The 24,000-nt window shown below is 49.0% G+C and overlaps 1 protein-coding gene across 1 annotated transcript in view; it reads left to right on the plus strand.

The window, feature by feature from the left end:
- The window catches only part of LOC307084631 (uncharacterized protein), a 46,295-nt gene that overhangs the window by 6,340 nt on the left and 15,955 nt on the right, over positions 1–24,000 (plus strand). Inside the window, 4 exon segments of the mRNA XM_079749093.1 lie at positions 13,273–13,479; positions 14,856–14,924; positions 20,991–21,154; positions 22,991–23,099. Coding sequence (XP_079605219.1) covers positions 13,273–13,479; positions 14,856–14,924; positions 20,991–21,154; positions 22,991–23,099 — 549 coding nt within the window.

The raw sequence follows: 24,000 nt of genomic DNA on the forward strand, positions 1-24,000 counted from the left end.
AATAAAGTTTTCTTGAATCTTGAATCTTGAATGTGCTGGGTGTCTTCTGTTTACTGGTTGTTTTGACCTTCGTGGAATCACTGGCAGATGTAGGCTTCATTCCTCCACTTTGAAGAGATCCGCGTTTGTTTGTTTGTTTGTTTCTGTGCACAATGTGTGTGTCTGTGTCACTGTGAGTGTGTGTGCTGTAAACCATTTTCTTTTTTAAACACCACACACACACACACACATACACACACACACACACACACAGACACACACAGACAAAAAAACCCTTCAACACACACACACACATACCGACACACAGACCCCCACACACACAAACAGACACACAAACACACAAACACACACACACACGCACACGCACCGTTCAACACACACACACAGCACCTTAGTCACAGGACCAGATGTTCTAATATTAGAGGGCAGATGTGGGCGTGTGCAGGCGTCTGGGTGTCAGCCAGTCCCAGCCGGCTCTCGGGCTGCGATAAGCAGACGGCGAGACCTCAAGTATCTCTGGATCTCCAACCTGTCCTACAAGACCCCATTGTTACAGGAACGATCCCGATCCTATCAATGTTCAGAAACACACACACACACGCACGGACGCACACAGACACACACACACTCACACACTCACACACACACACACACACACACACACACACACACACACACACACACACACACACACACACACAGACAGACAAACAAATACACTTATGAACACACACACACACACGCACACAGACACACAGACACAGACACACACACACACACAGACAGACAGACAGACAGACAGACAGACAGACAGACAGACAGACAAATACACATACACATACACACACAGACAGACAAACAAATACACACACACACACACACACAAACACACACACACACACACACACACACACACACACACACCGATGATAGTGCTTGTATACAATAATATAGTTGCTAACTCTATTTCCTAGCGTGTAGCCGATCCTTTTATCCAAAGCCCCTCACAGTGAGTTCAGACGTCACTGTGGAGCAGTCAGGGGTCCAGGTCCTATTCAGGTCTGCATGTCAGGCTTCGGAAATCGGGACTGGAGCCCAGTATCCTTCGGGCTGGGAGTGGAAAACCCGATGTCACCACAAGGCTATCCTGCCCCTTTCTCTCCGTTTCCCAGTTTCTTTTTTATTCTGTAACCCCCCCCCCCCCACCCCTCCATCAGCAGCTGTTGGACCAGTCCAATGATTAGTTCTGCATGGGTAGGATGACGTCTGGATCGCCTGACCAGGGTTTGCGTGTCGCTCTGTCGCTGCTTGCTCGTCGATAAGTCTACACGCCGCCGGATGAACGCCAAGACTTTACCGCCTGGTGGCCGCACGTGTTTGTGTGCGACAGCTGACATCGAAACAGCGAAATCTCATTCCATGGTTCATGAGCAGAACGCTGAACCATGATGGCTGAATCACCCTCGCTGATTTTGGGGGGGTGAAACACAGGCTTAGTGGGTACGGAAGATAAAGCGGAGGGAAAAGATGAGTTTACACATTTTAACCCGGGGAAGGTAACAACTTTATTAATAACAACGTTAATAATCCCACAGAGAGGATATTCCTTTGTTCCAAGAGCCCAGCAGCCCAGCAGCAGTGGAAAACACAGGATAAGATACAAAAAAAAACAAAGTACTGATGAAAGCAAAAATAGACACTAAAGTAAATGCTAAAGTAAAGACATACAGAAGTGGGGACATGGTCTCATATACCACCTATTCTCACCACAATAGAGGGCATGAAGTCATTGTTCCAACCAGGGCAGAATACCAGAGCCGTACGTGTAACACCCCATACATTTTCCAACCCCTATCCTCTGCTTTCAGAAACCAAACCTTCTTTGAGGTTCGGGAGTCCATTGTTTCTTTCGACACAAGTATTCAGAGGTCAGGGGTGAGTGTGAAGTCACTTCCTGTGTGTGTGTGTGTTCCTGGAAGTCATTTGTCGGAACCTCATGAGGGCTCAGTGGAGAACAGTTTTCCCTTTCAGTGAGAGATGTGTTTTGAGATGTTTTTGATGATCAGGACTGAGTCATATGCTGTCTGGGTGACCGCGGTCCTCTTCAACGCGCTGGTCCGTAGCCCCCGGCCTGCCCCCGTTATTCCGTGAAACTTACTCCAGTCAAACTCATCCAAGTAGAACGTTAGCGTCGTGCTTTACATCACAACCGCAGCCATTGCAACCTTGGCTGAAAGCAATATGTGTTCTTCATTAAATGACATAATAACCTCCTTAATTGACAAATAGATACGAAACAAACGCAAACATGTTCGTATCTATTGGTCAAATAAGGTCGTTCTATTTCATTTAACAATCCCATTTGTCAAGGTCTATTCATGCAGCCTTAACAAATGGGATTTAACCTCTGCAACTAATCCCTTTTATAGCATGAGATGTGACCTTCAGTCGGCTCAGGACACAGAACATAGAGCAGTACCACGGAGAGAGAGAACTGGGCCCTGGGTTTTTATTTTGGATTCAGAGTTCTTGAGTACTTAAACGTTGGGACTTTGGTTTGCAGTTTGATGGAGGGCTGAACAAAGAACTTGGACTTGATGTGGATCAGGAGTCTGCGAGGCGAGGGGATGAAGTTTGCTGGAACAACAGCCAAGTTGATCGGGCCGGGGTCTTTGTGTTAAGCTTTTTGGTGTTTTTGTTTGGATTTCGGCTGGAGCTGGCTCAACTTGAAACGTCTCCAAGATGACGTGGACCCCCAGAAAACCCTGAACACACCGACGGTGGTCCCCCACTTCAGGGTAGAGAGGGAGTAAGAGCGATGACGGTGCTCTCTCTCTACGTCTTATACGAGTGGACCTCCCTCTCTCTCTCTCTCTCTCTCCCTCCGCGGGCTCTGAGCGGGGCCGGACCCACATTACTCAGCGAGTGATGGTCATGCCCTACTTCTCGAGTCCAAAACAAGAGCGCGGCCGACAGCTGCTCCCAGTGCAGTCTGACGACGGGAGCTCTGAGAATCCCGGGTTCACCAGGGGCGGCACGGTGTCCTTCCCACAACGCCAACGACGCCGGCGAACGCTCCGACACGGAGCCCTCTTAACGTATACATTTTACATTTACATTTACATTTAGGGGATTTTGCTGACTCTTTTATCCAAAGCAACTTTCAACCATTCAGTCACACATTCACACACCGACGGCGGAATCAAACACTCAGGGCGACATTCAGCTCTTCGGGAGCAGTCAGAGTGAGGTGTCTTTCTCAGGAAGAACCTCGAAACTCAGCTAGAAGGAGCCGGGGATCGAACTAGCAACCTTCCGGTTACCAGTCAACCCGCTCTATCTCCTCCTCCTTTGATGATTCTTAGGTATACTTTCGTGGGCTTTTTGTGTGCGGTTAGATAGGCAGGAAGTGGTAACAATTTGTCAAGAGAGTGAGTTGGAGAAGAGAGGGACAGACCTGTTGGGACACACACCCATGTTTTCAGCGACCCCCAGGGAATTTCAGCTTCATGTAAAAGGAGCAGGTAGGGGGTAGAGACATGTCGCTCATAGATGCCTACAGGTAGACAGCGGGCAGTGGGGTTTCGAACCAAGAACCTTTCCAACGGGACACTCCCAACACCACTCTCCCGCACCGAGCTGCTATTCCATCTCTTGCTCTATCTTAAAAAACACTCCGACCGCAACGTAACGCAATTGTTTTCATCGTAATTGCGTTGCATCTATTGAGCCGTGACACTGTGGAGTCTTGATCAAGTCGAGGGGAGCCTCAGCCCTGAGGCTTCCCCTCCAGAGTGGAGCTGCAGCCTCAGTCCACTGGTGAGGGGGCCGGCCTGAGGCTGTGGTCTGTGGCCAGCAGACTCTGGGCCTCTCCCCAGCAGAAAGCTGTTTATCTCCGCTGCTCTGCTCTTTCCCATTCCTTCTCTTAAAGCGACAGGCACCGGTTCTGACTCGCCGGCGTGGCTTATTGTTCTGTTGAAATGCCGTGCAAACCCGGTGCTCATTCGTCTGCGTTTTACAAGCTTTTCCTATTTTCCTTCGCAGGAGGAATTCTCGACTTGTTTTGACAACCCTAAGAGTCATTGTTAACCCTGCTATTGTGTCCTTTCTCCCGGCCACTCCTAGCTATCCTACCGGCCCTCTATCCCTCCCTTCCTCCTCAAGATCTCTCCAGCCCTCCTTGCAGGAGTTCAAGAGCCTTTCCTTGCCCCCTTGGTTGAAGGGGGCTTTAAGGGTTTGGATGAGGGGGTGCTGGGGACTAATTCCAGGCTAAACGTGGGCCTGTGAAGCCCTTTGAGGCTGTTATGGTGAGGGATGCTCTACCAACCCTGCAGACCTGGCCCGGCGGGAGAGCCTGTGTGAGGCGATGGGATAAGGGTTCACTGGATCAACAGCTGAGAAACCGGGCCTGAGTCTGTGTGTTGGTGTGAGCGATTCAAGGAGTGTCTTTGTGGAGATGTTGGGGGGGGGGGGGGGGGGAGACAGAGAGCGAGAGAGAGACAGAGAGAGAGCGAGGGAGAGAGAGGGATGAGGTCATCCCATTGGAATTTATATAGTGCTACTTTGTTCTCGGTGTCCGGCCTAGTTTGTCCTCGGCGTTCGCATGTGTGAGTCTAGTGTGTGTGTGTGTGTGTGTGACTCTATTGTGTGTGACTCTTATGTGTGTGTGAGGCTAGTGTGTGTGACTCTAATGTGTGTGTGTGAGTCTAGTGTGTGTGTGTCTATTGTATGTGTGTGTCGTGTGTGTCTCTAGCGTGTGTGATTCTAGTGTTTGTGACTAATGTGTTTGAGTCTAGTGTGTGTGTCTAGTGTGTGACTAGTGTATGTGTGTCTCTAGTGTGTGAATGTAGTGTTTGTGCGTCGGATGTGTGGGCTTCAATTGTGTGTGACTCTAGTGTGTGTTTGAGCCAAGCGTGCGGGAGCTCTAGTGTGTGTGTCTCTAGGGTGTGTTGTCTCTTGGTTCTTGACACGGGGCCCTAGTACTTCCTGAGGAAGTCCATCTTCGGGCGTAAAACGGCTCTTCTCAGGCGGCGGCGTCACCCTCTCTGAGATCATGGCTCCAGGTTCTCGTCTCCATGGCGACGGAGCAGTCACAACAACAACCTCTCCGGGTTTATTTTCTTCCCATCTAGTTTCTCTTGCCTAAACTGCAGCGGACGCGTAAAAGCGCGCCCAAACCTCTCATTTTGTTCACCGACTCCTTTCAGACCAAGCCTTCGTGTGTGTGTGTGTGTGTGTGTGTGTGTGTGGGTATCTTTGTGTGTGTGTGTGTGCGTGTGTTTCTGTATGTATCTGTATGAATGTGTGTTTAGGTGTGTGTGTGTATGCGTATGCATGGTTGTGTATCTGTGTATGCGTGTGAGTGTTCGTGTGCGTCTGTGTGTGTGTCTGTGTCTGTGCGTGCGAACATGTGTGTACATAGATTAGAGACTAGGGGGAGGGGCTGAATTATTAATGACCCATTTAATAATTAATGGGGGGGCTCTTGTCTTTTCCATATATGTGTGACTGGGTAACCCAGTTATGAAGAACTGTAGTAACCTGTCGGGCACACATCATTTCCCAGAGAGCAGCAGACTGTTATTCCTGGCAGTATGAGGACTCAGAAGCCCGTTATATCGAGCTATCATATCAGATGCCAATAACGTCGTCTTGTGTTTTGCTCCATGGCTGTTCTGCTTTTTCACAGCATTGTATTGCCAGGAAATGACGAATGGTGAATGACTTGTCAAATGGGGATGAGGGGATGAGTCAGTTTAAGTTTTCCACACAAAGAGGATCTTTAAGTTTCAGTTAGTCAGTCGTGTGTGTTTGGGCTAGACGGATGATTGAAAAGATGCTCTTTACTTTAGCCCAGGCCTATATGTTGAGATGAATTGATGCGTGATTTGATATTATAACATCTTTATTTAACTATTGGATTATAAAGGAAAAATAAATACGCATCTTACTGATCTCCAGTCAGTAATGGTAACAACCCCCCCAACCCCATAATACATTTTTTTTATTTATTTTTTTTGGCAGGCTTTGTGATTTGCAAATCGTGTTCTATTACATTGCGATATCGGTTTGAATTCGATTAAGACCTAGTAGCGACTTGTGTCCTGGTGCTAGCATCGCTGTTGTAGAGCGCTAGTGTAAAGGCCCCGGTATACAATAGCTTCCCCCTTAGCACTCTGGCTAGCCTTCCTTCCTGAAGAGCGCCAGTGGTAGGGACCCCTTACCGTTAGCATTAGCATATCTCCCCTTAGCGCGGCGGTGGGTCCTGACAGTGATCAGCGTGCCGTCTCTCACCTCCAGACCCAGCTGGTACCTTCTGCTGGTGTCGTCTTCTGCGGTGTCGTGGTGAGGGTTCAGGGTTCATCGGTTGCTTTCCTGCTCTTCATGTTTCACTTCAAAGCTTACATGAGGCCAGGTGGTCTCGCCCGGCCTCCATTTTGTCTCATTTTCGAGCATTCCACAGCGAGCAGACTTTATGTTGCATGCACCAAAAAAAAGAAGGTATTGGAACCTTTGTTGGACCAGGTGTGTTGAGGACTTCAGATCCAGGATCTGTTTTCAAACGGCCACCGGGTCAAGGCTACAGCGTAAAGAGTTGATGACATCTTAAAGAGAGTGTGTGACATAAGGCCAATTGTAAACACCTAAAGTCATTCACCAACGTTTACCAAAGTCATTATATTATGATAGGCTATTATTATCATTCAAATGACAGGAATTATTATAATTACAATGATCGGCGCCATGACCATCATTATTACGGACATTACCTGCACTTTTATCATCATCATTAGCATTGTAAGCAGTGTTATTCTTATTTACATATAATTATAAAACGGCAGTATAATAAAAAGAGAGGAGTGAAACACTGCAGGGCAGGCTGACTAGAACCACACCAGCTCCTCATCATGGATCCCCATCATTCCTGGGGGGGTTACTGAGGGGCGAGAGGAAGCCCACCCCAGAGAGAGGCTCCGTCTCAGGGCTGCAGCTGCACAGACAGACGCCCTCCCTGGGACCCGAGCCGTGTTGTTGTAGTGGGGAGGAGGGCCGGCGTTCCTGTTGTCCGCTCCACAGGGGGGCGGGAATGTCCTCCGTCCTCTGCCTCTCCCAGGGGCAGGGCTAGGTAGGGTGTTTCCTCCTGGCAAGAGGAAGCTCAGGCGGGAAGACCGGACTTCCGACTTGACTCCACAGGCGTGGATATCCAAACCGCCTCCCCCACCCCAAATCCTAAATGCATTTATTAAAAAAACAGGAAGTGAATTAGGGCAAAACAAGGGTCACTCCTGCTATAAAAAGAGACTCAGCAGGAAGTGTGTGACTGTTGGACATTCTTTCCTTTTTACTATTACTAGTCTTTTAATTAGGCGCTTGCATCCAAAGCGACTGAACTCAGATACTTGTCCTTTGAGGTTAGGGGCGTCTACATCCAAAATGATTAAAAGCTGTGGACATTCGGGGATCGAACCAAGTGCCTTTCTTGGAGTCAAACACCCAAATCACTACTTTATCCGTTCTCCTCAGCCACTGGGAGAATCCCAAAAAGCTGTCAGATTTCACAGGCTCTAAAACAATTATGAGTCTCAGGGTATGCATCCAAAATGCCTGAGACCCAAAGCCTGACTGTCATCAGGTCTCCACTGCAAAACTGAGCTGTGTACAGTAACATAGTTCTGTGAAAAGCTCCCTGTCTGTCATTTTATGTTATGTTAGTTGAGAGTGACGTTGGTCGGTGGTGTCCGATCAACAGAGATATTTTAACAACGATTTAACCTCTCCAATCGCTAGCCCTTTACCCTAACAGCAGTGTTCCTGCGATCGGTCGATCAGGAGGTAAAACAAGTGACTGTCCTCCTCCTCCTACGAGTTACATGATCTTTATTCTGTGTGTCAACACGCCATACGTCCCTCGAGTCGTCTTCTCTCGTATGCTGGATGGGCCCTGTGGCTGACAGGCACACACATGCATAGATAAAAGAACAGGCACACACACACACACACTGCCACACACGCGAGGAACACACACATGCCTGAGATTCCGGAGGTTGGCCTGACCCATATCTTTACAATCTACCACAGATGACACAGTTAGACTGATGCACACACCCACACACATTCATATGGGCAACTGAGAGTGGTAGACAGATAGACAGATAGATACAGAGATAGATATATGATAGATAGATAGATAGATAGATAGATAGATAGATAGATAGATAGATAGATAGATAGATAGATAGATAGATAGATAGATAGATAGATAGATAGATAGATGGATAGATGGATGATAGATATAAGATAGACAGACAAGGGACAATAGATGATGGATGGATGGATAGATAGATAGTACTTCAATATGTATAGGTAAATGTGTTGTGGCAGCAATTCACATTAACTACAAAAGCATACACAATGAGGGATGTAGGTATAAAGACAGAAAAGGGAACTAGGAACAGCTATACTGTACAAAAATAGAATGGGAATATATTTAGAATTTCAAGACAGGATTTTGCAATTTGTGTGCAAATTAAATATTAAATGCACACCATGCATTGCCCCTCATTGGAGGAATCTCCACAGCATGCGCCTGCCTGTGCATAGTCACACAATTGCAAATACGCACAGAATTTATTGTTTGTGCAACATGGATCCCACTCTTTCACTAACATGCACAGACAGACAGACAGACAGACAGACAGACAGACAGACAGACAGACAGACAGACAGACAGACAGACAGACAGACAGACAGACAGACACACACACACACACACACACACACAAACATATTTAACACCTCATGATGTTCTTTATGGCTCAGCTCACCTCATTACGAACAAAACACCAAAGACAAGATCACCACCGTGATGGAACCAATCTCAATTGGATCCACGACCTTCGACCCTGCAGGGGTCGCTTGTTAGTTCTACCTACAGGAAGCGGGGGTTAAGGGTCAGCAGGAACGAGGGTGATGGTTCTGTCTCGGTAGAACCGTGTAGAAGATCTACCGGCTGCTTCGGCAACCGAAACACATCGGATGGTAAACAAGTTAGAAACGACCGCGCTACGCGAGATATGATGATCAGATCTACTTTATTAATCCCTGACAGGAAATGTAGGTCACGTATGCACTGGCTCTGAGCTCATCGACCATATTACAGATTCTCATTCCATTTCTTATCAGCGACCAAACTCCTCGCTTCCCGTACACAAACCCTAACCGTTAATCAACGCTAGAAGCAGGGGAGTGAACACCAACAGTAAATCAGCTCTGGACTGGGTGAGTGACTCAGTAAGGGGCAGGGCCAGTCAGACTCCAGTAAAGAGCACGAGGTGGTGAGACTCGGCTCGCCCCCGTCCAGTCGATGAACCCCCCCAGGTCCGTCCTGTCTGGACGGCTGCCCCTGGTGCGCCTGTCCCGAGGTGTCTCGGCGAGGACCCCCCTGTCCCATGTATGGCTGAGTGCCTCCCTGCCCCCCAGCTCTATTTATAACCCCTGTGGCCGCTCTGAAACCGGAGACGTAGCAGTAGCTGGCTACAGGGGTGGAGGGGACTGTCGGGGCTGAGGTGGGGTTGATGGTGGTGGTGGTGGTGGTGCTTTTACACAGAGGTGGGTTTGGTTGTTGAGGTGATGACGGGAAGGTGGTAGTGGTCATGGTGACGACGTTTACATTCAGGGGGTTTTGCTGACGCTTTTAGTCAAAGCGGTCCGCAACCATTCAGTCACGCATTCCACGCACCGACGGCGGAGTCGACCGCGCAGGGGGCGACGGCCGGCTCGTCGGGAGCAGTCAGGGTGAGGTGTCTCGCTCAGGGACACCCCGCCGGGAGGAGCCGGGGATCGAACCAGCAACCTTCCGGTTACCAGCCAGCCCGCTCTACCTCCTGAGCCACTGCCGCCCTGATGAGAGGGCAGTGTAGTGACGGGGGGAGGTGCAGGGAGGCTGATGGTACAGCTGATGGGAAGATAGTGATGGCGGTGATAGGGACGGTAAGCTAGGGATGGAGTGGTGCTGGTGGTGGTAGGGGTAATGGGAGGGCGGTGATGGTATGGCGGTGGTGGTGAGGGTGGAGGAGGAGGCTGCGATGGGGGCGTGGTGGGAATGAGGCTAGTGGGGGTGACCGTAGGGCAGGGGGTACCACGTGACGGTGAATCTGTGTCCCTGTGTTAATTGGAGCTAGTCACATGGGGGAGGGGGTCCCTTGGTCGGCTTTGCACCTGCTGGGAAGCCTTTGAATTGTGACCGCGTGAGCCCCTTTTCTGCGGGGCGAGGGTGGGGTGGGGACGGGGGTGGGGGCAGAGAGGCACCAGCGACATCCCTTTGTATCTCTGCTGGCTTCCCCGTCCATTATGCTAATCGTTGTGGATGTGGGGTACCACTGGAGGACATGGGGGTATGTGGGGGTTGGATATCGACGGCTGAGCCGGGAATACTTGTAATAAATTGTTGATGTCATAAAGCCATAATGCGGCATAAACAACATAACGAATAGTTTGTAATAAACCATTATAATTCTTGTACAGAGAGCTACAGGCAGACAGACAGACATTTCTCGACAGACCATGACGACAAATGTATTAGTGATTGTGGCACATTTTATCTAAATAAATGTTGATATTCTCTCTGTGTCCAAACTCTTCATTGACAGCACTGACATTGGCTTAAACTGTGCTGCCTATGTGTATAATATTTCTTAGTTCTATTTACTTTTCTTTCTCTTTCTCTTTCTCTCTTTCTGTTTGTATTTCTTCGGTCCCTCCTTCCTTCCTGCTGCTCTAGTGTCCTGGCGTTAGAGGCCTTTGCTAGCCTCCACACCCGGGCGCTACATACCCAACACGCTGCTTACCACTTAATTGCATCGCACCGCAACACAGGACCAAACCCACGGGGAGAGGGAAATAGCTAAATGACCCTGAGGTGTCTTATTCACCTCGGGGAAATCTGGCAGCAATCTTGGTTCTCAACCCTTGCTGGTTGAGGGGAACTGAATGGGGAATCCCGCACCTAGCTCGCATTTAGAACCAAGGTGGCCTACCGGTGTATAATACCGCGTTCGAAACAACTCGGAAGTTTCAACTGTGAGATATCCGACTTCCCTTCATTAAGTTCATGCTGTAAATGAACTCTGTGGGGGGGGAGATTCCGACTCAAGCACGATATAAAAGAAGATAGCAACATGTATTTCTAAGTGTGGTCTGCGTTTAACCTCCTATAGCGCCTAAGGAGCCCAGAACTCGCCATTCACAGAGTAGCTCACCAAAGCGCTGCGTCTTTTGCCTCCACTGTATACAGCCCAGGTCTTTTATTATCGCGTGTGGTCAACTGACTCATGGAAAGTTTCCCCAATCAACTCCCAGAGAAGACAATCTGGCGTCCCATTCAGCGGCTCACAAATCTCATGCCGTTGATTCTGTTGTTATTCTGCGTACAAAACAGAATCTTGATTATATTACTAGCATTAGCGATAGCGCTGAATCTGATTGGATCCCACTATACTGTGTGTGTATGGGGCTTTCTTGTCGTGGCGAGCCAAACAATGTGATAATTAAGGGGGGGAGGGCATTTGGAGAGTAGCCCGGCGATGATCTGTGATTTATGTGGTTTGGTGGCCATGTGACCCTTAGTTTGGCTCCCTCATTGGCAGAGGGAGAGGAAGATGGTTGCCTTGACCTTGTGGGCAACAAGTGATGGAGAGCACCAACCTGCATTTAGCCCATTACTCCCCCCTCCACCTCCAGACCACTAACTCCACCATCTTGTAAGCGTACCTACCTGAAAAGGTCATGACGTTAAATGTTCTGTCCCTTATCTCCCTTCAATATCCCCTCTTCCTTTCTTTCATTCATCCATAACTCTCTCCCTGTGATTAGCGATTGAAGCTAGCTGCACGATAAGCGGTGCTCTGTCATTTTCTGCCATCCACTCCCATGGGCTCCTCTTAGCTAGCTCTCTTCCATTAGTCTGTTATGGAGCGCTGCTGCTGTCGCTAGCTGTAGCTTTAGCCTCCTGCTCTGCTCCCCCTGCCTGGCCCGGCTAGTATTTCATCAGAGCAATCTTAAAGACAATCTAAGGAAGCTAAGGGGTTAGGGGTTGGGCTCCATGACTGTAGACTGCTAGCATTGCTCATCATGACAGGGCTTCAAGTTAGGTTTTCTGAAGAAGGAGGAAGGTAAATGTGGCTTTCCTGAACCACATCCTAAAACAACCTTCCCCATGTGTGGGTTGGTTATGTTGTTGAGCTGCCCTTATCTGTTGTGTTGTGACTGCTAGCCGATTTGATTGTCAGCGATTATAGACCGCTGGTGTGTTTGTCTTCTCGAGAGCTTGAGTAGGTGTGAACGAGTGCTGTGAGTAAATGAGATGAGTAATGCGGACCTTCTTAAGTGTTTTCCCTAATGAAGTCGATGAGGGCTGTCACCTCTGAGCAAAAGGTTGCAGCGTGATGAACACAAGCTGTTCGTTTTGATTCTAATCGTTTATCGCCTTAACAAAGGTATAGGGTGTCGACCGCTTTACCAGGGACGAGGCCGAGCAGACGTAGTGACCTGCAGAGCGAACGGTGCACAGCGGTTAGGGTGTTCAACTCCCAGCTGAAAGGCACTGGGTTCGATCCCACATGCCCTCAGTCTACCTGTAGACGTCCTAGAGAAAGATGATAACCCCCACCTGCTCCTTAATGACAAATGTACCTGAATTCACTGAATCTAATCGACTCACAGAATTCACTGTGATCACTGTTATCAATGTAGTCACTGTAATCACTGTAGTCCCTGTAATCACTGTATTCACTGTATTCACTCTCCATATTGTAGTCATTGTAATGACTGTCCATACTGTATTCACTGTAATCACTGTAATCACTGTCCATACTGTAGTCACTGTCCATACTGTAATCACTGTAGTCACTGTAATCACTGTCCATACTGTAGTCACTGTCCATACTGTAATCACTGTAGTCACTGTAATCACTGTCCATACTGTAGTCACTGTCCATACTGTAATCACTGTATTCACTGTAGTCACTGTAGTCACTGTATTCACTGTAGTCACTGTATTCACTGTAGTCACTGTAGTCACTGTATTCACTGAAGTCACTGTAGTCACTGTAGTCACTGTCCATACTGTAGTCACTGTCCATACTGTAATCACTGTAATCACTGTATTCACTGTAGTCACTGTAGTCACTGTGTTAACGGCCAAACAGCCTGCTCATCACCTAGTGCTACCCTTACTGTTATTAACATCCTCCCATCGTCCTCTTCCCCCTCCAGCGCTCCCCTTGGCGCCGGAATGCCACCCCAACATCCTGGACGAGAAGCAGGCCCCGGGAAAGGACCCCGACCCGGGCCTGCTGAGCCCGGCCGACTCGGCTGTCACGGACCTCTCCCCTAACTCCGAGTCCTGCCCCAAGACGGACCCCTCCTCCCGGGCCGAGGGCCCCCCGACCACACCCAACACCAGCCCACAGCCCAAGAAAGGTTAGCCGGTGTGCCAGGGCCACCCAGCGGGTGAACTGGGAGCTGTGGTGACTGATCGGCGTGGCAGTCAGAGTGACGTTGTGGATTCAGGTCGATTGTGTTTGTAGAGCTCTTAATGTAGTGCCAGCCTCTAAAGGCTTGGACCGGACCCAACTATAGACACTTCCAAACCGCGTATATTACTCTAAAGGGCAAGGAAGCTCAACATGCTCCACAAAAAAGGGAGAAGAACACAGAAGGGGTATCCCTCCATCCAGGGATGGTTAGAAGTGCAATTGGTCCTGGAGGAGCAGACATATAACGGTTAGGATGAGGTCATTAGAAAATAGAAGATTAGTAAGGAGCACAATTACGTGTTCTTGGAGCAGCTAGCCTGTAGCCTGGGGTGCGCTGTACGCCTCAACATGTCTATGGGATTTGGATAGCTGTAGCCCGCTATGCAAGCTAGCTGTAGCGTCTTGTGTCGCTAGAGGAGACGCCAGACCGATATGTAAGAATGATGATGATGGCACAGTGATATATGGGCTATCCATGCATATTAACACACCATTGATTTCAAGGTAGCCTTCAGTATAGAATGATGAATTATAGCTGAATAAGAAATAGGTCTAATATTAGAGGAAACAATATAATATACATTTATGGTAGCTTATAGGCATCTGTTCAACAGCTGGCCGTCACTCTCCATCAGTACTTCAGTTGCCGACCCATCTCAGTTTCCATGGAAACAATTCCACATTCAGATGTAAGGAACCAAGCCAAATGGGCGATAAAAAGCCAGATTACAGCACTAACCCCCTCACCTAATGCGTTTCACACATGGTACATCTGAAATAAATGTGATGGTTGAAGTCAATGCTGAATCAAGACTAGAGCGATGGTACAGAATGGCTGTTGGGACCAAGCCACACTTTGAAAGGCCGTGAGGACGTCAGGTGGAACCTGGTGGGAAAGAAAAATAAAACTGGGGGTGTGGGGGGGGTAGGTTCTGTTGTTGCCACGGATCGCTGGCTGGAAGATGGGATTGGTTGTAGGATCGTCCCCATAGTCCTACCTGTTGCATTACAGCACAGAGAGCTACAGACAGACAGACAGACAGACAGACAGACACGGACACAGACAGACAGACAGACAGACAAACATTTTGTTGTGGAGGTTCACTCACAAATATATTAGTCATTGGGGCACATATTATATAAATAAACCTGAAAAACTAATTTTCCCAGCATGCACTCTCAGTAGAGGTGAAACAGGGGTTGAAGTGGAACAGTGTTTATTTCACCGTTCAGCTTCGGCTTTTTTAACATATTTTTAACTTAAAAACAACATGAAATATGAATTAACCCCTAAATGATTTGTTTTCTCCTGTTCTCCAGACTTGATGAGCTCGGAGCAGCGACAGAAGCAGGCCAAGGAGAGGAGAGAGGAGAGGGCCAAATACATCGGTGAGCACCAGAGAGCCAGCACCCAGCCATAGTACCACAGTACCCTGATGCAGTCTGTATGGGCCCTCTCCACAGTACCCTGATGCAGTCTGTATGGGCCCTCTACATAGTACCCTGATGCAGTCTGTATGGGCCCTCTACATAGTACCCTGATGCAGTCTGTATGGGCCCTCTCCACAGTACCCTGATGCAGTCTGTATGGGCCCTCTCCACAGTACCCTGATGCAGTCTGTATGGGCCCTCTACATAGCACCCTGATGCAGTCTGTATGGGCCCTCTACACAGTACCCTGATGCAGTCTGTATGGGCCCTCTACATAGTACCCTGATGCAGTCTGTATGGGCCCTCTACATAGTACCCTGATGCAGTCTGTATGGGCCCTCTACATAGTACTCTGATGCAGTCTGTATGGGCCCTCTACATAGTACCCTGATGCAGTCTGTATGGGCCCTCTACATAGTACCCTGATGCAGTCTGTATGGGCCCTCTACATAGTACCTTGATGCAGTCTGTATGGGCCCTCTACATAATACCCTGATGCAGTCTGTATGGGCCCTCTACATAGTACCCTGATGCAGTCTGTATGGGCCCTCTCCACAGCACCCTGATGCAGTCTGTATGGGCCCTCTCCACAGTACCCTGATGCAGTCTGTATGGGCCCTCTCCATAGTACCCTGATGCAGTCTGTATGGGCCCTCTACATAGTACCCTGATGCAGTCTGTATGGGCCCTCTCCACAGTACCCTGATGCAGTCTGTATGGGCCCTCTACATAGTACCCTGATGCAGTCTGTATGGGCCCTCTCCATAGTACCCTGATGCAGTCTGTATGGGCCCTCTACATAGTACCCTGATGCAGTCTGTATGGGCCCTCTACATAGTACCCTGATGCAGTCTGTATGGGCCCTCTACATAGTACCCTGATGCAGTCTGTATGGGCCCTCTACATAGTACCCTGATGCAGTCTGTATGGGCCCTCTACATAGTACCCTGATGCAGTCTGTATGGGCCCTCTCCATAGTACCCTGATGCAGTCTGTATGGGCCCTCTACATAGTACCCTGATGCAGTCTGTATGGGCCCTCTACATAGTACCCTGATGCAGTCTGTATGGGCCCTCTACATAGTACCCTGATGCAGTCTGTATGGGCCCTCTACATAGTACCCTGATGCAGTCTGTATGGGCCCTCTACATAGTACCCTGATGCAGTCTGTATGGGCCCTCTACATAGTACCCTGATGCAGTCTGTATGGGCCCTCTCCATAGTACCCTGATGCAGTCTGTATGGGCCCTCTACATAGTACCCTGATGCAGTCTGTATGGGCCCTCTACATAGTACCCTGATGCAGTCTGTATGGGCCCTCTACATAGTACCCTGATGCAGTCTGTATGGGCCCTCTACATAGTACCCTGATGCAGTCTGTATGGGCCCTCTCCACAGTACCCTGATGCAGTCTGTATGGGCCCTCTCCATAGTACCCTGATGCAGTCTGTATGGGCCCTCTACATAGTACCCTGATGCAGTCTGTATGGGCCCTCTCCACAGTACCCTGATGCAGTCTGTATGGGCCCTCTCCACAGTACCTTGATGCAGTCTGTATGGGCCCTCTCCATAGTACCCTGATGCAGTCTGTATGGGCCCTCTACATAGTACCCTGATGCAGTCTGTATGGGCCCTCTACATAGTACCCTGATGCAGTCTGTATGGGCCCTCTCCACAGTACCCTGATGCAGTCTGTATGGGCCCTCTACATAGTACCTTGATGCAGTCTGTATGGGCCCTCTCCACAGTACCCTGATGCAGTCTGTATGGGCCCTCTACATAGTACCTTGATGCAGTCTGTATGGGCCCTCTCCATAGTACCCTGATGCAGTCTGTATGGGCCCTCTACATAGTACCCTGATGCAGTCTGTATGGGCCCTCTCCACAGTACCCTGATGCAGTCTGTATGGGCCCTCTACATAGTACCCTGATGCAGTCTGTATGGGCCTTCTCCATAGAACCTTGATGCAGTCTGTATGGGCCCTCTACATAGTACCCTGATGCAGTCTGTATGGGCCTTCTCCATAGAACCTTGATGCAGTCTGTATGGGCCCTCTACATAGTACCCTGATGCAGTCTGTATGGGCCCTCTACATAGTACCCTGATGCAGTCTGTATGGGCCCTCTCCATAGTTCCCTGATGCAGTCTGTATGGGCCTTCTCCATAGAACCTTGATGCAGTCTGTATGGGCCCTCTACATAGTACCCTGATGCAGTCTGTATGGGCCTTCTCCATAGAACCTTGATGCAGTCTGTATGGGCCCTCTCCACAGTACCCTGATGCAGTCTGTATGGGCCCTCTACATAGTACCCTGATGCAGTCTGTATGGGCCCTCTCCATAGTACCCTGATGCAGTCTGTATGGGCCCTCTCCATAGTACCCTGATGCAGTCTGTATGGGCCCTCTACATAGTACCCTGATGCAGTCTGTATGGGCCCTCTACATAGTACCCTGATGCAGTCTGTATGGGCCCTCTCCACAGTACCCTGATGCAGTCTGTATGGGCCCTCTCCACAGTACCCTGATGCAGTCTGTATGGGCCCTCTCCATAGTACCCTGATGCAGTCTGTATGGGTCCTCTACATAGTACCCTGATGCAGTCTGTATGGGCCCTCTACATAGTACCCTGATGCAGTCTGTATGGGCCCTCTACATAGTACCCTGATGCAGTCTGTATGGGCCCTCTCCACAGTACCCTGATGCAGTCTGTATGGGCCCTCTCCACAGTACCCTGATGCAGTCTGTATGGGCCCTCTCCATAGTACCCTGATGCAGTCTGTATGGGTCCTCTACATAGTACCCTGATGCAGTCTGTATGGGCCCTCTACATAGTACCCTGATGCAGTCTGTATGGGCCCTCTACATAGTACCTCGATGTATAGGCCTGTGTTGGGCTGTGTGGAAGACTCTTTATACACCATACGCTGTCCTCTGTGGTGGTTCTTTACACAACCTTTTGCATGCATTACTGGAGCCCTACTAACACACATACTTCAGTACCTTGTTATGCTCTACTCTACTCCCCTGTTCTCTACTTTGTTCTGCTCTACTCTACTGTTCGCCAGTCTGTTCTCTGTTTGGCCTCTTTCTATGTTGTTGATCTCTCTCTTCATTTACCTCTCTACCTTTAACCTGGTGTGTGCATGTCTCTCCTCGTCTCTCTCTCTCTCTCTCTCTCTCTCTCTCTCTCTCTCTCTCTCTCTCTCTCTCTCTCTCTCTCTCTCTCTCTCTCTCTCTCTCTCTCTCTCTCTCTTCTCTCTCTCTCTCTCTCTCTCGGGCTCGGCTCTGACCGGGCAGATGCTTGTTGACGTACTCTGGTTGTTTTTTCTTCCTCTGTGGCTGCAGAGCAACAGACCCAAGTGCAAGGTAAGTTAAACAACAACAACAACGACAGCAACCACAACGACCCAAGCGTCCGCTACAGTCACGCCATGACCTCTTTCTAACTTGTGATGTCTGTGCCTCTCCGCCTCTTTCCGGCCCTTCCTAAACATTCATTTCCTTTCTTCATGCCGTCAATAGATTTCTACGTTTCTTTGTTTTCTGTTTTGTTTCGCTTTGTGCTGTCGTAATGGCAGTCGCAAACCAAACCGCTTATTTCACCTGAAAACTTCTATTCACTCCTCATTTCGTCTCTCAACCAACTCACACTCACTAACGCCGTCTCTCTGTCTCACTGAACCAGCATGCTCGTCTGTTTACGCCCCAAAACGCTCAACTCTTGATTTCAGATGTGGTTTGATGTTGACAGGTGTTGAGTTGTAGACAAATGAAAATTCTTGAGTTTATGTGAACTTTTTCCCATGACCAAAGCCGATCAAACGAGACCAGATCTAAAACGGACAGAAAACATATAAAGAGACTCGATCTAACCTACAGATCCCAGCTTTGCCTCTCTGGGTTAGACTTAAACCAAACGCCAGGGCAGCCAATCAGAATAGCCGACGGCGATCGGACTTCCTGCTGGGAATCATCCCCTGACCATGCCCAAGGGCCCTGGCAGGTGACAAATGGTGCGGTCAGAACCGCCGTGCAAGGCCGTGGCTCTGTGAGAGATTAGGGTCTAATTAACTCTTTCATCAGCCTCATTAGTGTGTGCTACGCTGTGGTAATGGTCAACACAAAGCAGTCGGCTCTGTTCCTTCTCCCGGTACCAGAGAGACTCTCCCTCCGTCTGAGTGGCTGCGAGTGCTGCTTAGTCAGCAGGTTTAGCGTTGGAGCGCGCCCCGCCTGACTGGCTGACATGTGGCTGATGGAATCTGCTGAGGATAAACAACAACACAAACAACAACACATATGGCTCGGTTTGGAGTGCAGCCTTGACGCCGACATGTAAAATGTGTTCTTGTTGAACACTTTTCTGACAAGAAGCAATGACAATGTGGGTATAAGGGACTGGCATTCCCCGAGAGGCATTTGTAAGTGTGACTCTTAACATTGTAAATCTATCTGAACAAAAGCCTTCGCAGTGCTGTTCAATGAAAAGTTCTGTGCCACCCTTCTATCAGAACACACGAGGAGACGAAAAAGCCCAAATGTCTCACAATTATATCGCTTAATCTGAAAATCACCAGAGGTTCGTTCTAAAGCCACCGAACTGCACTATACCCGCACCTTATCTGTGTTCCCATCCATATTAATTTAATGGCTTACCTGACGGTGAGTCTTCCCTGTGAAGGAATGTTGATGCCTCCATTTCGTCCTTTGTATCTGAGCAGTACTCAAACACTTTTAAAACACATTTACAGCGTGCTTTTTTTTATTATCCAGAAGACGGCTCAAAGATATAGTCAGACCCATTAATCAAGGCAAATAACATCTTAATGTTTCCCTTAATCCCTCCCTAACGTGATCTCAATAGTTATCCTAGCTAGAGCAGCCATCATTCATGCTAAATCCCTGTCTCCATTAGCCTAGCCTAGCATAGCTTCTAATCCAAACACAAAAAGTTCACCACCAAGTTCACTCCATGGGCAGGAAAGGGGAGGGGGGGGGGGGGGAACGACGCAACACAGCTGCTAGCCAAAACGCTAGCGGAGGTTAATTCAAAGGGATTGATGGCTGCTTTTAATTGCTACCACTCGCTACTAGCGGCAGCCAGCAGCGAGCGTGACACGGGGAAGCTGGCAGGGGCTGACGGGCGCTGTTGTTCCAGCGCAGCAGGGAAACGTACAGCTGATTAGCCCCGACGTGGAGCCCCCTCCTGGGAGAGGAGCTGTAGCCAACGCTCAGTCTACTGTCACCATTCAACGTCTCCCCTCGCTCTCTCCTTCTGTGTGGAGGTGAAAGCCGATAGATTGTTTCCCATTGCTGTGCCCGTTCTTGGGTAGTTAGCGGTGGTGGAGGCGGTGGAGGGCAGAGAAGCGTGAGGGTTTATCGACAGATGTACCGACCGACGTCGTGGTCCCAAAGTTTACTTTTAGAGTTTTGTCTTTCTATCCGAGTGGGAAGATCTACCGGCTAAGTCATTTTAAAATGTAATGTATTTTTGTTACCTGCCTGATGGTGAAATCTTTCCGCCATTGGCTGGTGGCAAGGTTTCACCGTAGACCCTGACGGACATTATAGATGACAGATTTAACATGTTAATGAAAAGTTAGTACAGTTAGTACTAACTGTTAGAACAGTTAGTAACAGAACTGTACTAACAACAGCTATGAGTTGTTCGTAACCTTTTGTCCTTCCTTCCCCTCTCCTCTCTCTCTCTCTCTCTTTCTCTCTCTCTCCTCCTCTCACTCTCTCTCTCTCTTTCTCTCCCTCTCTCTCTCTCCCCCTCTCTCTCTCCCTCTCTCTCTCTCTCTCTCTCCCTCTCTCCTCTCTCTCTCTCTCTCTCTCCCTCTCTCTCTCTCTCCCTCTCTCCTCTCTCTCTTTCTCTCTCTCTCTCTCCCTTCCTCTCTCTCTCTCTCTCCCTCTCTCCTCTCTCTCTCTCCCTTTCTCCTCTCTCTCTCTCTCTCTCTCTCTCTCTCTCTCTCTCTCCTCCCCCGCCCACCTCGCTCCTCCCTCGCTCCTCCCTGGGTCCTCAGCCACTAAGAAGGCCCAGTGGTTGGAGAAGGAGGACAGGGCGCGGCGGCTCAGGGACTCCCAGCTGGAGGAGCGCCGGAGGAGGCTGGAGGAGCAGCGGCTGAAGACGGAGAAGCGCCGCTCCATCCTGGAGGAGAAGCAGAGGCAGAAGCTGGAGAAGAACAAGGTGAAGGACCGGAGGGTGTTGTAGAGTGTGATGCGTACATCCGACCACTAGGGGCAGTAGTGCCCTTGCTGTGTACAATAACCTACCGCTAGCTACCAAGGGCGTAGGAACCGGGGGGGACGGAGGGGACGTGCCCCCTCCAATATTGGAGACAGGCGCATTTGTCCCACCTAAAAATTATACCGGGGGGAGAAAAATATTTTATTTTATTTTAAAAGCGCAACACAGCGTCTTGTCACCGCTTCTTATTCTAAAAAACTGGCCGATTGAGCAATTAAAGAATTGATTTGATATTTATCAGTTCATTACTGCCATTCAAAATGTGTTTTCCTTTACATTTACAAATGTATCTTTTTAGTAGAATAAAATATATTTGTGAATTTTTTCAGTGTAGTTAATTTATGAAATATTTCTGTTCAAACCATTAACAGATCTGTCAGGTTTCCGATATGTGTCCCCCCCAATGTTAAACTCATTCCTACGCCCCTGCTAGCTACCGTTGATGTAGGGTCGCTATGCTGGAGTGGGTCCGGGTTGAAAATAAACATGTCTAGAGTAACCTCTGTGTCCGGCTAGTTAAAGGTGACATGTTATACCACCAGGCGTGAGTGCGTGTGATTAGCAGTTACAAGCCGTTTTCAAAATCTGCCCTCTTCTGGCATCACAAGTGGACGTGTCCACCTAGATGTGTGACGGATAGATGAGCAACGTTTGCTATAGTCCACTGGGGGGGCTGGTAGACTGATCCATCCAGCACACATCTAGGTGGACACGCCCGCTTGTGATGTCAGAAGAGGCCGATTTTGGGACCTTTAATGTCAATATAGCCAATATACTACAGTTGGTCTCACCAGTCAGACTTCAGGATTTTTCAGATTAGATGTTTCAAACACTTTATGATCTGTGTGTTAGATAAGTGTAGTGAATGGCAGTTGGAGGAAAAGGGGAATTATGATTCTGCAGTTTTTAATACATCCTTTTGGAGAAGTTTGTTTTTAGGTCGTTTCCCTGTTTGGTCGCTAAAAGTAGCGCTCACTCTTTCAGAGAAATGTTGTTTCCAAAACATCATGTTATAAAAAGCGACCTACATTTACTTGCACCACAGTGCAAGTAAACAGTGCTATCTTCTATAAAGATGAATCGAGAAGAATGATCAATACAGCTAACAGATAGCGATGTATTGCTCCATGATTGTGGTTTACCACTATGGACGCAGTGAGAAGACACTGTGTTGAGAAACATAAAATAGGCTGTTACCTCCGCCCTTGACCTACATCATGTACACTGTCCCTGGTGGCTACGACAAAGACTCCCGATTGGGATTGGTCATACTGATTTATTCGCAGGCTAAAGCCATCATAAATAAGCCTGATGCTAGTACATTTTAAATACTGGACCTTTAACTTCAGGGGAATCACCCCATTTTTTCATCCAGTATTAAACAATGCAGTTCCAGTTGGAACAATAAGAGAGATCCCAGTGTTTAAAAGCTCTTCAGGGAGGCCAGATTTTCTTTTGATTTGATTCCCACCAGCGATAATGACATGTCTTCAGAAAACCCCGCACGGGTGTTGCCTTGGGATTGTGATGTCTAAATCTAAATGTGATGTCTAAATCCTAAGAAAACACCCTTGGGTGTTTTCTTAGGATTTAGACATCACATTTAGGATTTAGACATCACATTAAATCCTAAAAAAACACCCTTGGGTGTTTCCTTAGGATTTAGACGATTTGGCGATTTTTGGCGATTTTTGGCGATTTCATTCGGATTTAGATTTAGATTCATGTGACGCGTTGAATCCGATCCATGACCTCCCGACCCTCTGTCGTCTGCAGGAGCGCTACGAGTCGGCCATCAAGAGATCCACCAAAAAGACCTGGGCCGAGATCCGCCAGCAGAGGTGGTCCTGGGCCGGGGGTCTCAACCAGACGTCCCGCCGGGAAAGTAAGTAGCTCCCGCCCGGCCGCTCGCGCACGTGAAGCGACCAGGTGACCATGGGACCATGGGACCATGGGACCTTGTGCATGAAACGAAGGAACGCTCACTCAGCACTCCCCGTCGTCACGATATCTCAGCACATCCCCTCCCCCCCGCCCGCCTGGAAGCTCACCGAGACTGGGTCCGGCGGGCTGACGCGATTCGAGGGGATTGCTGATCTAGTTTTAGCTGCGGGTTGTGGTCTCGGAGGACAACTGAGACGAGGTTACGCCCCTGGTGATTTGTTGTGTTTAAATTTGGTTATTCGTGATGAAAACTTGAAGGTGTCGAGTTTGACCGGTCGGCCGTTAGCCAATCGTCTTCCTTTGGGTATGTTGATTCACGAGACAATGTCCAACCCCGTTCTGGGGAGTGATGTTTCTCTGTCCGTACGACACACAATCATGCACTAAACAGCTTCCATGCCGACATAAACAAGCCTGCTTCCGTCAACACTTTCGAAAACCTTCGAAAAAGTCGGAGGTCCGTCATAAGGTGTGCGTGAGACGGAATGAGGTCGACTGTGGATGTGAGCAGGAGACTGCACCGACCGCTTGCTTTCAGATCGGTTTTCTTTCAGTTATTTCACCCTCAAGCCGTCCCCGGACCACCCCCCCGGGCGAGCTGCAACCCGTCGACCTAACTCTACCCATCCCCCCCCAAACACCTCCCCCCACCCGGTCTCCCAAACCGCCTCTCCTGAGCTGGGATTCAAAACCGAACCATCCACACAGGATGGTTAGACGGGGAACTCTTAAATGTGCCTCTGGAGGAAAGGTGAGTCTCCATGGTTACCACGGAGCTCTGTCCATTGCATGATCCACAAGTACTCCCCCCCCCACCCCCCTCCCCCCCGTTCGATCTCCAT

The sequence above is a fragment of the Pollachius pollachius genome (assembly GCF_949987615.1).
Source record: "Pollachius pollachius genome assembly, chromosome: 13".
Taxonomy (NCBI): Eukaryota; Metazoa; Chordata; class Actinopteri; order Gadiformes; family Gadidae; genus Pollachius; species Pollachius pollachius.